General features: G+C 35.1%; 2 protein-coding genes across 4 annotated transcripts in view; one reads left to right on the top strand and one right to left on the bottom strand.

Annotated features, from left to right (window-relative positions):
* Nucleotides 1-14010, bottom strand: part of LOC125862623 (potassium transporter 4-like) — a 346656-nt gene that overhangs the window by 157937 nt on the left and 174709 nt on the right. The window lies entirely within an intron of this gene.
* LOC125862634 (protein DETOXIFICATION 29-like) lies at nucleotides 1097-3432 on the top strand. Of its 3 annotated transcripts, none has more exons than XM_049542753.1 (6): nucleotides 1097-1422; nucleotides 1521-1546; nucleotides 2291-2377; nucleotides 3015-3071; nucleotides 3185-3227; nucleotides 3334-3432. In XM_049542753.1, the coding sequence occupies exons 2-6, from the start codon at nucleotides 1527-1529 to the stop codon at nucleotides 3385-3387; spliced, it is 261 nt and encodes an 86-aa protein (XP_049398710.1). In that variant the 5' UTR covers nucleotides 1097-1422; nucleotides 1521-1526; the 3' UTR covers nucleotides 3388-3432. The 3 variants fall into 3 exon arrangements, 2 of the variants coding, with proteins under 2 accessions (XP_049398710.1, XP_049398709.1); XM_049542752.1 differs by having other exon boundaries at nucleotides 3185-3245; XR_007446068.1 differs by lacking the exon at nucleotides 1521-1546 and having other exon boundaries at nucleotides 3185-3426.

The raw sequence follows: 14010 nt of genomic DNA, 5'->3' as shown, positions 1-14010 counted from the left end.
TAGAAATAGAAAATATTATATAAAAGAAAGAAATATTAATTAGTAAGATGGCAATTTTTGATTGGTTTGGTGGTAGTGAAGAACCACAACTTATATAGTATGATAAAATATATATAGAATATAAGAAATGACTCAGAGTCCCATATCTCTCTTCCACTTTTAACTTTTTTCCCCCCTCACTCCTCCTTTTAACATTTTTTTTCACTCTCTTCCTTTTTAACTTATTTTTTTCTTTGGTTTTAGCTTTTTCATCAATACCTCTGTGCAATTGTTTTAAAGTTTGCACTGCCCCTACTTTAATAATTTTATTTACGGAAAGTATGAATAATATTTCTCATCTTATTCATTTAATTTCTAATATTTTAATATTATTTTTCTATCTCATATTAGTTATTTATATTACTAAAAACAATTATTTAAAGTTATTTGTTAATTTATAAAACAAAAATATAATTAATCACAATTTTCCTATTTTATTATAACAATCAATTCTTTTTTAAAGTGTAAACAAAAATAACAACGTTATTTCTTAAGAGATCTTTTTTGCAACTTCTTAATAGCTCTCATCATTTCTGGTAAATAAATTTTTGCCGTAACCATTAATAAATCTTAGTGTATTAATTGTATTTCTCTATTTTTCTTACACAATTCTTAAGAAATTATAAATAAAATGATAGTTTTATTAGTTTACTTTTTAAGTGGCCCTTTACAATTTTACAAATTTTCTACTTTCAAAAAAAATAATTAATTGTTGAGATAAAATAAAAAATAATAATTAATTATATCTTGATTTTATAAATCAACAATTATGTTCAAGCAATTATTTATGATAATGTGGATAAGTAATCTAGAATGAAAAAATAATAAACTCAAAACTTATGGATTGATCACAAAAAATTAAACCAAAGTTCACTACATAAAAAAAAAAACAAACAAACAAAACATTTTGAAAAAAAGTTTAAAACAAAAAAAGATTAATGCTTTTGTCAGCTTGACAAATGGGTCCCATGTATGTTCCTTTAGCAATCAAATAATGGCAATTGGCACACAATAATATGACTTGACTCGCCACACACACATTATAATGATAACTGACCAATAATTTCTCGAAAATAGTGTGCATCTGTTTGCTTAGATGTGAAAATGGAGGAAACTAACATACCACTAGTTACTTCAATTATACCTTCAAATGCTTATTTCGATGATATGAATGCGATACATGATGTGAAAAGCTTCGTAAAGAAATTCAATTACGAATCGAAAAAGTTATGGTACCTAGCAGGATCTGACATTTTCACTTACCTTTGCCAATACTCATTAGGTGCTGTTACTCAAATCTTTGCTGATCATGTTGGAACCATTTAACTTACTGCTGTTTCTATCCAAATCCTTGTTATTGCTGGATTTTCAGACGTAATACTGGTAATTGCTAATTGGTCTTCTTATATAATTTTCATTCTCCCCTCATCAGCTAGTTGTATAATTGAGTTACAACTGTTTCACATATATTTTTTTGATAGTTGGGAATGGGAAGCGCATTGGTATGGTATGTTCTCTCTTCAAAAATCTTTGGGGATTTGTTAGATTATCTCTTGCATCTGGGGTCATGATATGGTATGTTCTTTTTGGGATGACAATTGAGCGGTGCGGGACAAATTTTGTCAAATTCATAAAATTGTCAATTTGCTCTGCCCCTCTAACATATTTTTCTATCCTCAACTTGCTCCACTCCGTCCCAAATAAACCGCTTTGCCATGCTCTACTTAAGTTTTTTTGTTTACTCTATTATTTACATAAACAATTATGTTAAAAATTTATAAATTATCATTACTATAATCAAAATAATATAGAAGTTGATTTAAAATTATTTTATTAGGCTATTAGCTAGTAAAATTGATAAACTATCATTTTAGAAAGTAAAGTTCTAGAGAGATTTTAACAATTTTTTTCTTTTAATCTTTTACCATTAACAAAGGTTTAATCTAAAAAAAAAATTCTCAAACTAAATTCCAATTTTAAAAAGTAATAAAAAAGTGCAGCCACCTAAAGCAATGCTGGAGGAGACCCACCCTGCCCCACACCCACAATTTTAAAAATTCAAGGCTTTGACCTGCCTGCCTTGGCCCGTCCGAAAATACACACCGCTCCACACCTATACTGCTCCATTACCATCGATCTATTTCCATCGATTTTATGATAATATTGCTTTGTTATATGGGCGGAGCTAGAGTATTGAAAATATTAATTTTGTTTTTGACTAATATTTGTTTTGTTTACTATGTGTGTGCAGCTTAGAGCTTTGGTATTTTATGTCTTTGATTCTCGTCGCAGGATATGTTGAGGATGCAGAAATTGCCCTAGATGCTACTTCCATATGGTTTTTATTCTCAACTTGTCAAGTNTGTGATAATCAAGCTGCTCTTCATATTGCCTCGAATCCGGTGTATCATGAAAGAACTAAACATATTGAGGTTGATTGTCATTTCATACGTGAGAAGATTTAGGAAAACTTGATTTCCACAGGCTATGTGAAGACCGGAGAGCAACTAGCTGATTTGTTCACAAAGGCACTTAATGGAGCTCGAGTTAATTATCTATGCAACAAGCTAGGCATGATCAATATCTATGCTCCAGCTTGAGGGGGAGTGTTACAGAATATTATATGATATTGTAAAGATATTCTCTTACCTTATATAGCTAGCTAAATCATATAAAGATGTGTAGGATATTGACTTACCTTTGATAGAACCTCTAGTGATTGTATATATACATGTACTTCTTAACATAGTGAAATACAAGTTCTTCTATTCCCATATTTCAAATAACAGTTTAAATACAAAAAAGTGCTGCGGTTATTTTCTTGGACAACTTTAATAAAAAGTAAATTATATTTATTTATGAGATATTAATTTTATTTATATGTAATAAGAAATCGAAATAATGAACGTAGACATACATGATAAATTTTATCATTGTTGCCCTACTATTGACAACTGTCACGATATGAATTGCAGTATAAACATATTAGGATGGACATTCATGTTGAGTATAGGATTCAATGTTGGAATAAGGTATGCAATTTTGTTTAGTAAATTATTAATAATAACATTATAAAACCTATATAATATAGTATATGCAATGAAAATGAGTAAAGCCTTTAATATTTTTTTTTTCATTTGTGTAGTGTAAGGGTATCAAATAAACTAGGAGCAGGACATCCAAGAAGAGTAAAATTCTCAGTGTTGGTGGTGTCAATCACTTCACTTGTTATTGGTACCTTGTCAGCACTTGTACTCATTCTTATACGAAGCCAATATCCATTTTTTTTCACAGGTAATGTCAAAGTACAAAATATGGTATATGACTTTACTCCTGTATTGGCACTAGTGTCTAGTCCTCTTCATCAACATGCTCCAACCTATACTCTCTGGTAACTCACTTTAAACTCTCTTTTATTAAACTCATTATATACACTGCTTGATGATTATATTTTGATGTAACTTTAATACAAATATTTTTGAAATATGACATAAAGATGTCCTTTGAAGTGCTGCAGCTCGGAAACCCCTGAAAAGTTCCCTTTTCAAAACATATATTCTTTCCTTGACATTGAAACTATCCTTTTCTCACTAAGGTCAATTTCGGGAGTTCTACTCACCGGAATTCGATTCCGTAAAGTCCTATGAGTTTCTTAATGTCTTTGCTACAAGAAATATCAACCAAGCCTAGACATATCATCACACCCATTCCCAGATGGCCCTAGACCTCACCTTGCCCAGATTCCGCCTGAGACTGGCTTAACCTAAAAAAAATTGTCACTATATGGAAAATTTCCTGGCCCGATTTCTTTGACCATTAGCCTACTCATAGAGATCGGGATGGGCCGTTACAATAGATACCAATTTAATCATCGCTCGTCTCCGAGTGATCAAACAAGAAAAAATGGGCTAAAATAGAAAAGAGGGTAGTACCTTAATCCTCAAACAATTGAGGGTACTTGTATCACATGTCACTCTTGCCATCAAGTAGCTTTCTCAACCGGACGATGTTTCCACCGGACCTTTACTGATTTTATCTTCTTTTTCCTCGACTTTTGTATATCCCGATAAAGAATCACAACCGGTTCCTCTTCATATGTAAGTCTTTTTCCAATACTATTGAGTCTCACTTGATGATATAATACCCATCCCATGGTAATTCTTTAACATAGACACATGAAAAACTGTGGTAGTGTTAACTTGTAATCCACTGGCCCGACACCGCCAAAAATCAATGTAGCAAGGGCTAAGATTATACTTTTTACCAAACCTCATGACTCCTTTCATAGGTGACACCTTCAATAGAACTTGATCACCAACCTGAAATATCATGTCCCTTACCTTGCGATCCACATACTCGTTTTGCCTACTTTGGGCTGCCAACTTGAATGCCACTCACCCTTTTCTGGACTTCCTTAACCAAATCGACACCCAAAGGTTTCACATCACCAACCTCAAACCACCCTATGAATTATGTGCATCCCCTCCCATAGAGTGTCTCAAATGGTGCCATATTAATGTTGGAGCGATAACCGTTATTATAAGAAAACTCACATAAGGGTAAAAATTGATCCCAACGACCCCCAAAGTCAATCGCACATGCTTTCAACATATATTCCAATACCTTAATTGTTCTCTCTGACTGACCATAAATCTGTGGATTAAAGGTTGTGTTGAAAGTGATTTGAGTGACCAACACCTAAAGCTACTTACCTCAAAACTTAGTGGTAAACTAAGTGTCACGATCTGAAATGATAGAAAGGGGCACCCGTGCAACATTACTATTTCCTTGACATAAATCTTAGCCAACTATTGAGAGATGTAATCCAATGTGACTAGAATAAAGTGGACTAATTTTGTCAACCGATCTACAATGACAAACTAAGTCATACTTCCCCAAGTTCTTAGGTAGTCCCACTATGAAATCCATGACTATTAGGACTAACATTGGGTAATTCGGTTCAATTTCATTTTTATTATTTCGATATTTTAGTTTTTGGTTATCGAATTTGTTGTACCAAATACCAAATCAAATTAATTTGGGTTGATTTGTTTTGTAGTTCGGTTTGGTTCAATTCGATTTATTAAATTTGAATTTTTGAAAACCTAGAACTAGAAGTTGAAATTGAGGCAGTACTGGACGTCGTTTGCTGGACGACGGACCAAAGGAAGAGAACCCCATCAATTTTTTATTTAACTCATCACAAAATACGAGCACAAGCACGATATGCCCAATACCAAATAAATCAATTTCTTTGCCCACACCACAATTGATTTCTTCAAGCAAAGGATCCTCCTCTGATGATCCAACCTACTTCAAAATAATTGTGTCTACCCACTAATACAAATCGAACCAGATTTTTTACATTCAAACCCCCAAGAGGTAGCTAAGAAAATACTCAGCCCCACAAAAATTTGATCCAAAAAACTCCAAGGCTTGAAGGAGCATAACCTTATTCAAAAGGGATTGATAGGATTTTCTCTCTCCGATTATCTCCTACAATAAGATAAGAGGTAAGTAGTAGTAGTAGTAGTAGTAATAGTAGTAGTAGGAGCATCAACAACAACAGTAGTGGTAGGAGCGGTGGTAGTAGTAGTGGTAGTAGCAGTGGTAGTAGTGGTGGTGGTGGTGGTAGTGGGTAGTCGTGTAGTGGTAGTAGTAGTGGTGGTAGTAGTAGTAGTAGCAACAACAACAGGGGTAAGAACGGTGGTAGTAGTAGTGGTAGTAGCAGTGGTGGTCGTGGTGATAGTAGTGGTGGTAGTGGGTAGTCGTGTAGTGGTAGTAGTAGTGGTGGTAGTAGTAGTGGTGGTGGTAGTTGTAGTAGTGGTAGTAGTAGTGGTATTAGTAGTGGTGGTAGTAGCAGTGGTAGTAGTAGTGGTAGTGGTAGTGGTGGTGTTGGTGGTGGTGGTGGTGGTGGTAGTGGTGGTGGTGGTGGTGGTGGTGGTGGTGGTGGTAGTGGTGGTGGTAGTGGTGGTAGTGGTAGTGGGTAGTCGTGTAATGGTAGTAGTAGTGGTGGTAGTAGTGGTAGTAGTAGTAGTGGTGGTAGTAGTAGTAGTGGTAGTAGTAGTAGTAAAATACGGAAAGTAAAAGATAGATTACTTACAAAAAACTTAATTTATTCCATAAACGAAAGCATAATACATGAGAGAAAGAGAGTAGGCTGTTTGAAAATTGTGTGAATTTTCTGATGCCTCTCTTAGTGAGAATCCTAGTCTTTATAGATGAAGTCTGGACCGGGGTAATACATCTAGTGTACAAGTGTAAGGCTGTGATAGCACCGACGGTTTTACTGGCCGACATAAGAGAGAGACTTTTTTGTTTGTTTGTCATAATTAGATTCCTTTTAGGAATAATATGTTGCCCTTTAGAAAAAGCAATTCCAGTTCTTTGAATCTCTACTTTTCTCAAGGGTCAAGTCCCTGTTCTTAATAGGGGTCTAAATAGGCTCTTGCTATTCCTTGTGGGTCTAGCATGTCTCCGTTGTCGTTTCCTTGAGAAGATGTCTCTTCTAGAAGCCTTAATAGTTCTTCTTCATTGGATTCCTCTTAGGTTTCCATATCTTGGAGTGCTTTCTTCAATTTCTCCTTAAGAGCTGTTTTTGAAGGAGATATCCCTGGGGAAGGCTTCCTTTCTGCTCCTTTTGTGGGAGTTTTAGGGGCTACCTTAGGGGTCCATCCTTTGATTTTTATCTCCTTGGAGAGATACTTAATGCGGTTTGAATCTGTCTTCGCAAAATTCCATGAAATAATATAAGAAATTCTTTTCTTAATGAAAAACTTGCACATTTTTATGTGCTCTGGTAAAGTTGAAATTTCTTCCTTGACTTGAAATTCTTCAAATCTGTTGAGAAATTGCTAAGGGAGTATTGCCCTATTTCCTCCAAAATAATTTCACCATTCGTAGAACCATCTAGGGATGACTGCTTTTATCATTTCTGGACAGTATTTTACTAACCAAGTATGTCCTGGCCTGATGTATAAAAAAATGAACCACGCAACTCTGTAATCATGCCAATTATAAGTCTGTGGCTTATGTGGCATAGATAATGAAATGGGTGTCAAGAGGTGATCTGTGTACCACTCGAATGGTGATAAGATTTTGTTAATTGTGATTTTGGATTAATTGATATACTCCGAATTCTTTTCACTCATGGTGTGTTCGATGATGATAGATTCAGTGTCTACCAAAATGGCTTCATAATATCTTTGGGTTTTGAGTGGATTGTTAATATCCACATAATTTTCGTTGCTATAGACCGATTTAATGAGATTTTGGATTTTGAGTCCCTTATAACTTTTGTCTATAGTTAGTATTGGTAGTACCTGCAAAATGATGAATCAAATTCTTCCTTTACTTCCTTCAAAGGTTTGGGTGACCTTTGAACTGGTTTCATTGCTTGAGCAAAATACTCAGGGGACTTCATTGCATAGTTTTCTTTAGTTTGTACCGAGGAAGATGACACCATTGTTCATATAGGAGCTGGTGCTGGGAGTTTAGGGTAGTCCGCTACTGCTGTGTCCCTATTCTGGAAAGGTAGGTTTGGCTTTAAATCTAGTTTTTGTGGGAATACTAAAAGTGAAAAGCCTTCAGCTATGGTTTCTTGCTCAGATATGGATCGCGTCATAGAGCAAAATAACTATACCAACCAACTTCTCCATGTTGTCTCAAGACAAATTGAAGATACCAAAGATAAATCTATTTTTACCCAAAAACCTACCTGTCCTAAACCTTCCACTAGCCAGGCCATTGACCCAAATCCAATTTTCAAACTTACTGAATTATCCAGAGACAAATTCCCAAAATTCAAAGACTCATTTGATATCTCTGGCAATGTTCTTGACAAGATCAATGAACAACTAGCTAACTTCAATATTTTCGAGAAAAATGATCCCAAAACAAAAAAACCCCTTGCTACTCTTCAAGAAAAAGAAACCTTTCTCCAAAAGCTTTCCAATGACAGATAGCACAACCAGAAGAACTACCATAAATGTCCTTCTTTCCCTGATATCCAGTATGAAGAAAATGCTTTCCTCTCTACTTCCTCCCACGAAGGAAGAAGCATCACTGAATGGAATATTGATGGCCTAGCTGAACATCAGATTTACAATGAACTCCATTAAATGGGGATAGCCATCACATCCTACAAGATTAGAAGATCTTCTGATAAAGAGGCAGCTTCCATGATAGTAGCTGGATTCACTGGCATGTTGAAACATTTGTGGGATAATTATTTCCCAGAGAATGTCAAACAAGCCATCTATATAGCTACTGCAGTGGAAACTATAGTTACAACTGAAGGATCTTCGGAGGTAACCTCCACTGAGAAGACGCTTGTGCCACCCTTCTATATGAAATAACTAAACACTTTATTGGAGAACCTAAACTCTTCCAAGATAGGAGCCTTCAGATCCTCAATAATCTTTCTTGTCCCAAGTTAGATGATTTTATTTGGTACAAACACCAATTTATGAGCATGGTTATGATTAGACCAAGCTGCAATCTTGACTTCTGGAAAGAACGATTCATCAGTGGCCTCCCTTCTTTCTTCGCTGATAGAGTTAGAGCAAAAATCCAGGATCGTTGTGATGGTAAAATTCCTTACCACCGAATGACCTATGGTGACTTAACTAGTGTCATTAATGTCGTAGGCCTTGAATTCTGCACTAACATGAAGCTCAAGCATCAACTCAAGAAAGATCATTCTTCTTCAAAGAAAGAACTAGGTAGCTTTTGCCAAGACTTTTGGATTTTGCTACCATTCCTAATCCTTCTTCCCGAGCCTTCAGTAAAGATAAGAGTTCTTCAGGAAAAAATCATCGAAGAAAATCTCGTAAATCCCCAGATGATTCTAATAAAAAAAAGACCCGCAGACACTCCAAAAGATCCAGTTCTAAGCAAGATGTTTGCTGGAATTGTGGAAAAGTTAGCCATAGAGCTAGCGAGTGTAAGGTAGGAAAGAAGAAAAAGAAAATCAGCCTCCTCAACATGGATGAAGAAGCCAAAAAGGAACTTTTTGCCATCCTTGATGAAACCAACTCTGATGCTTCTAATTTCGAAGACCTTAGCATTAACGAGGATATCAACATCGGCTATGAGTCTGATTCTAGCAAATTTGTCAAATATTGTAACTGCACCGAGGCTTTTTGCACTTGTGGAGAAATAGTGCATATCAATGTTCTTTCCAACGACTCTACTGAAGCTCTATTTGATATCATCCAACACATCAATGATGAGGATTCCAAGAGACGTTATTTAGAGGAACTCAAAAAGCTATGCCTAACCCACCAAAAGGATGATTCCAATAGGAAAACTGTTGAACCATTTAGTATGAAGCTTATCATGAACCGTTTTGAGAAACTCTCTGAAGGCATCTCAGAAATGAGGTTTTCACCCTCAAAAATGAAATTAGAGATATCAAATCCAGACTTGGAAAAATAGAGCTTGACTCTCTTACTACACAAGTCTTAAATCAAGCTAATCTTCATTCTTACCACTCCGACATTGAAGCTCTTCCCCAAATGAGCCATTTAGTAGAACCTTCCTTTCCTGATAAGAAGAAGAAGAATGTAGTTACCAACGAAGCTCCCGGTATAACAGTCATCTCTTCTATCCGTCCTCAGAGTAATCACATTCCTATTAAAATAGTAATAAACAAAAAATTTGTGATTAACAAAATAGCTTTACTTGATAGTGGTGCAGACAGAAATTGCATAATCTAAGTTATTGTTCCTATTTAGTACCTATAAAAAAGCATGTCTAAACTTTTTTCTGCTACATCAGAACAATTATGCATTAATTATAAGCTTTCTAAAGCTCATATTTGTAACAATGACATTTGCTTGACAAATGATTTTATCATTACTGAAGACATTAATGAAGATATCATCTTAGGAATTCCCTTTATCACTCAGATAAAACCCTATGTTACTGATCTAAATGGTATTACTACCTCTATTTTAGGAAAAGAATTACATTTTCCCTTTGTTAAAACACTCTCACAAGATGAAAGTAATTTTATTAGAGAAAATACTGTTTTCCATGTTAACAATCTTACTCAACATATGACCTTTTTAAAAGGAGAAATCAAAGTAAAGAAAATCGAGCAGATTTAAAAACCACAGAGATGGTCACCAAAATTGCCAACCTTCAGAAAACTTTTGAACAAGAAATATGCTCTGATTTTCCAAATGCTTTTTGGGAAAGAAAAAAGCACATTGTTGATCTTCCATATATTGAAGGATTCAACGAAAGAACTATCCCCACTAAGGCTAGACCTATTTAGATGAATCACGAAATAATGGAAATTTGCAAAATTGAAATTTCAAAACTTTTGAAAAATAACATCATCAGGCCATCTAAATCCCCTTGGAGTTGTTCTGCTTTTTATGTTAACAAAAATGCTGAAAAAGAAAGAGGAGCCCCCAGAATCGTCATTAATTATAAACCTCTTAATTCTATTTTAAAATGGATTAGGTACCCTATACCGAACAAAAAAGAACTTTTGAAAAGAACTTTTAAAGCTAATATTTATAGCAAGTTTGATTTGAAATCAGGTTTTTGGCAAATTCAAGTAGCTGAAAAAGATAAATATAAACTGCTTTTAATGTTCCCTTCGGCAAATATGAATGGAATGTTATGCCTTTCGGGTTAAAAAAGGGCCCTTCAGAATTTAAAAACATTATGAGATCTATCTTCAATGATTATAGTCATATGTCTATAGTTTATATTGATGATGTGCTAATCTTCTCGGAAGATATTGATTCTCACTTTAAATATCTAAACACTTTCTTCAAAATCATTAGAAAAAAATGGTCTTGTTGTGAGTGCCCAGAAAATTAGGCTCTTCCAGACTTCCATCAGATTCTTAGGTCATGACCTATACCAAGGATCCTACAGACCTATCTGCAGGGCCATTGAGTTCTCATCAAAATTCCTCAATGAAATTCCTGACAAAACCCAACTTCAGAGGTTTTTAGGAAGCTTAAATTATGTCGCTGATTGTATCCCTAAGGTCAGATAAGTTTGTGGACCCCTTTATAAGAGTCTTAGAAAGAATCCCATTCCCTGGGGCCATGAGCAAACCCAAGCTATTAGCTCACTTCAATATTTCTAAGAAAAATGATCCCAAAACAAAAAAATCCCTTGCTACTCTTCAAGAAAAAGAAACCTTTCTCCAAAAGCTTTCCAATGACAGATTTCATAACCAGAAGAACTACCATATGTGTCCTTCTTTCCCTGATATCCAGTATGAAAAAAATGCTTTTCCTTCACTTCCTCCCACGAAGGAAGAAGCATCACTGAATTGAATATTGATGGCCTAGTTGAACAACAAAAAATTCACACAATATTCAAACAACCTACTCTCTTTCTCTCATGCATTATGCTTTCGTTTATGGAACAAATTAAGTTTTTCGTAAGTAATCTATCTTCTACTTTCCACATTTTATTTATAATCTCTTTACGATCCTTTACTTGTATCAGATCCTTTAATAATAATAATAATAATAATAATAACAAGAAGAAGAAAAAGAACAAGAACAAGAAGAAGAACAAGAACAAGAAGAAGAACAAGAAGAAGAAGAAGAAGAAGAAGAAGAAGAATAAGAATAAGAAGAAGACGAAGATGAAGAGGAAGAGGAAGAGGAAGAGGAAGAGGAAGAGCAAGAGCAAGAGCAAGAGCAAGAGTAAGAGCAAGAGCAAGACGAAACAGGATCTCAGAAGACGGGCGGTAGTCCGCGCGGTCATCTTCAATCTAGCTTGTTAACATCCGAAACGAATAATTTCGAATCGAAATACATACAAATTCTTAGATAATTAAATGACTGTATTGAAGGATCCAATCCTTTTACCCAAGCAAGGGGTCTGTCCAGATTCAAATACGTATTGTTAATGAGCCCATGTGTCTAGCGGTTCTAACCGGGTATGACACACCCTTTTAACTCTTTTACGGGCTTAAGACCACGGATGGCTAGACGGAGTCACTAAGACAAAGCCATTAACTTGTTGTATTGAATCTGACTGTACCACCATCTCGGAACCAAGTCAAGAAATTATATATGAATTTATGCATATTTAAATAAAGTCTAGATCTTTCATGGTAGATATAAAAGCGAAGTTAGTTATTCGGCATAGATATAAGTCTTTAGCCGGACATAGTCACGGCTTGCATAAGTAGGAGAGTATTAAAAGGAATTAGAAAAAGAAGAATTACCTTAGGAAGAAACAACACACTTTTATTCTCCGGCCAAAGTCCGGCAAACTCACAATACTTCAAACTTTTACAAAGAGAGAGAGGGAGAGAAAGTAGAGAGAAGAGCTGGTTTCTAAAACCTGCCTCTTTACAAAATAAAAGCTCTTATTTATAGATAGGTAAAGGCACCTAGAAATAGTAAAAAGGGTCCCTTATATGGGGACTAAACAGTACATCCACTGTTGAAACAGTACTTCTACTGTTGGTAGTGCTTATCTTGCTTTGTCCACTAGGCTTTGTCTTTCAACTTTGCTAAAAGTTCCTCAGCCCTTTTCAGCGTATCTGCTGGTTCATCATCTTCAATTTGCTGAGCTTCGTGCATAATATCTTCACTGGCTTCACTATGCATTGAAGAATCTGACTTTGCATAATGATTCAAATTTGAAAGAAGAGACCTTTTTACCTCTTCTAGGTAGTCCAAAATCATTAGATTTTGCTCCTCTTCATCGTGATTAGATATCCTTCGGGCCATATGCGTCACCGAAGTTGAGTCATTGGTTATAATTCCTTTATTGGGAATTGATTTATATTCTTTAACCGTTGCTGCAATCTGATCTAGCAGTTCTTGTCCATATATGGTCTTTGTTTGGGGATCCTTTTTCATTAATTTGTCCCAAAAGTTATTATAATAGGTGCGGTATAAACAGGGGATTTGTTCTTCAGTAAAATCCACCTCTGGAATCCACTTGTGGATCCATGGAATAGAAAATTCTATAAAGAAACAAATCTGTTCAATCTGTTGCAAATAAGGAATATGATCTTGCTGATATAACTTGTTAAGATCTGGGGAAATCTTCACCCATTCTTTATATAAAATTAGAAATGGTTCGGGCAATATCTTTATTGTTGGCCCGTGGTATGACCACCAATTTAGAAACCAATTAGGCATAGGATTGGCAAATATCTTTGCACATACCTTTATAAACCAAATGTGTTTATGTCTCTCATTGTTATAACAGAGGACTTTATCGAAGGCTTGGATATAATCCCAATATGTAAAATTCATTTTAACATTATTAAGACAAATCTGTCTTTCAGTCATTGAGGAGATACCCCAATCTTCAATATGGATAACCTGTTTAACAATCATTTTAGAGAAGTTATAATCATTCTCACCTGTATTGTATCCTGAAAAGTGTTGGAATTCAACACCCGTGCTTATCAGCAAAGTTTCATAATACTTCCGAGTTTTGTATGACTCTCCCGAAGAGTATAGCCCGTTGAGCAAGTACCTCTGGAATATCTTCCAAGGTTCTTCTCTTCTTTGTATATCAGAATTTTCTAAGAGAAATATCATTTCTCTTTTCTCTACCTTTTCATAGGTTTTCATATCATCAATTGTATCTTCTTTGGCTATTGCAGCAAAAGTATTACTTTGCTTTTGAGTTATAAACTCTTGCAATTGAGCATATAATGGATTATTTTCTGGAATATCTTCCAGATGTATTGATGAAGATGAAGAGGCTTTCTCTTGTATTTTTGAATTTAGTTTAACTAAACTCATTCCACCTCTCTGTCTAATGGGGGTGCTTGATGATGAAGAAGATCCGTATGACGATCTTGATGAGACTACTGAGGATGATCTTCCTCTGCCTCTGCCTCTACCCTTAGTCATCCAAGGGTGTTCCATTCTGCAAATGAAACAATGAGTTTTAGACCCATTTCGTGTCATAATAAGTGTTTGATTCTTCTATTAATTCTGATTGGAATAGGTCTATCAA

The sequence above is a fragment of the Solanum stenotomum genome, chromosome 4, assembly GCF_019186545.1.
Source record: "Solanum stenotomum isolate F172 chromosome 4, ASM1918654v1, whole genome shotgun sequence".
In the NCBI taxonomy this organism is placed as follows: domain Eukaryota; kingdom Viridiplantae; phylum Streptophyta; class Magnoliopsida; order Solanales; family Solanaceae; genus Solanum; species Solanum stenotomum.
Note: the sequence above shows the minus strand (reverse complement) of the source record. Positions and strands in the feature narration are given on the sequence as shown.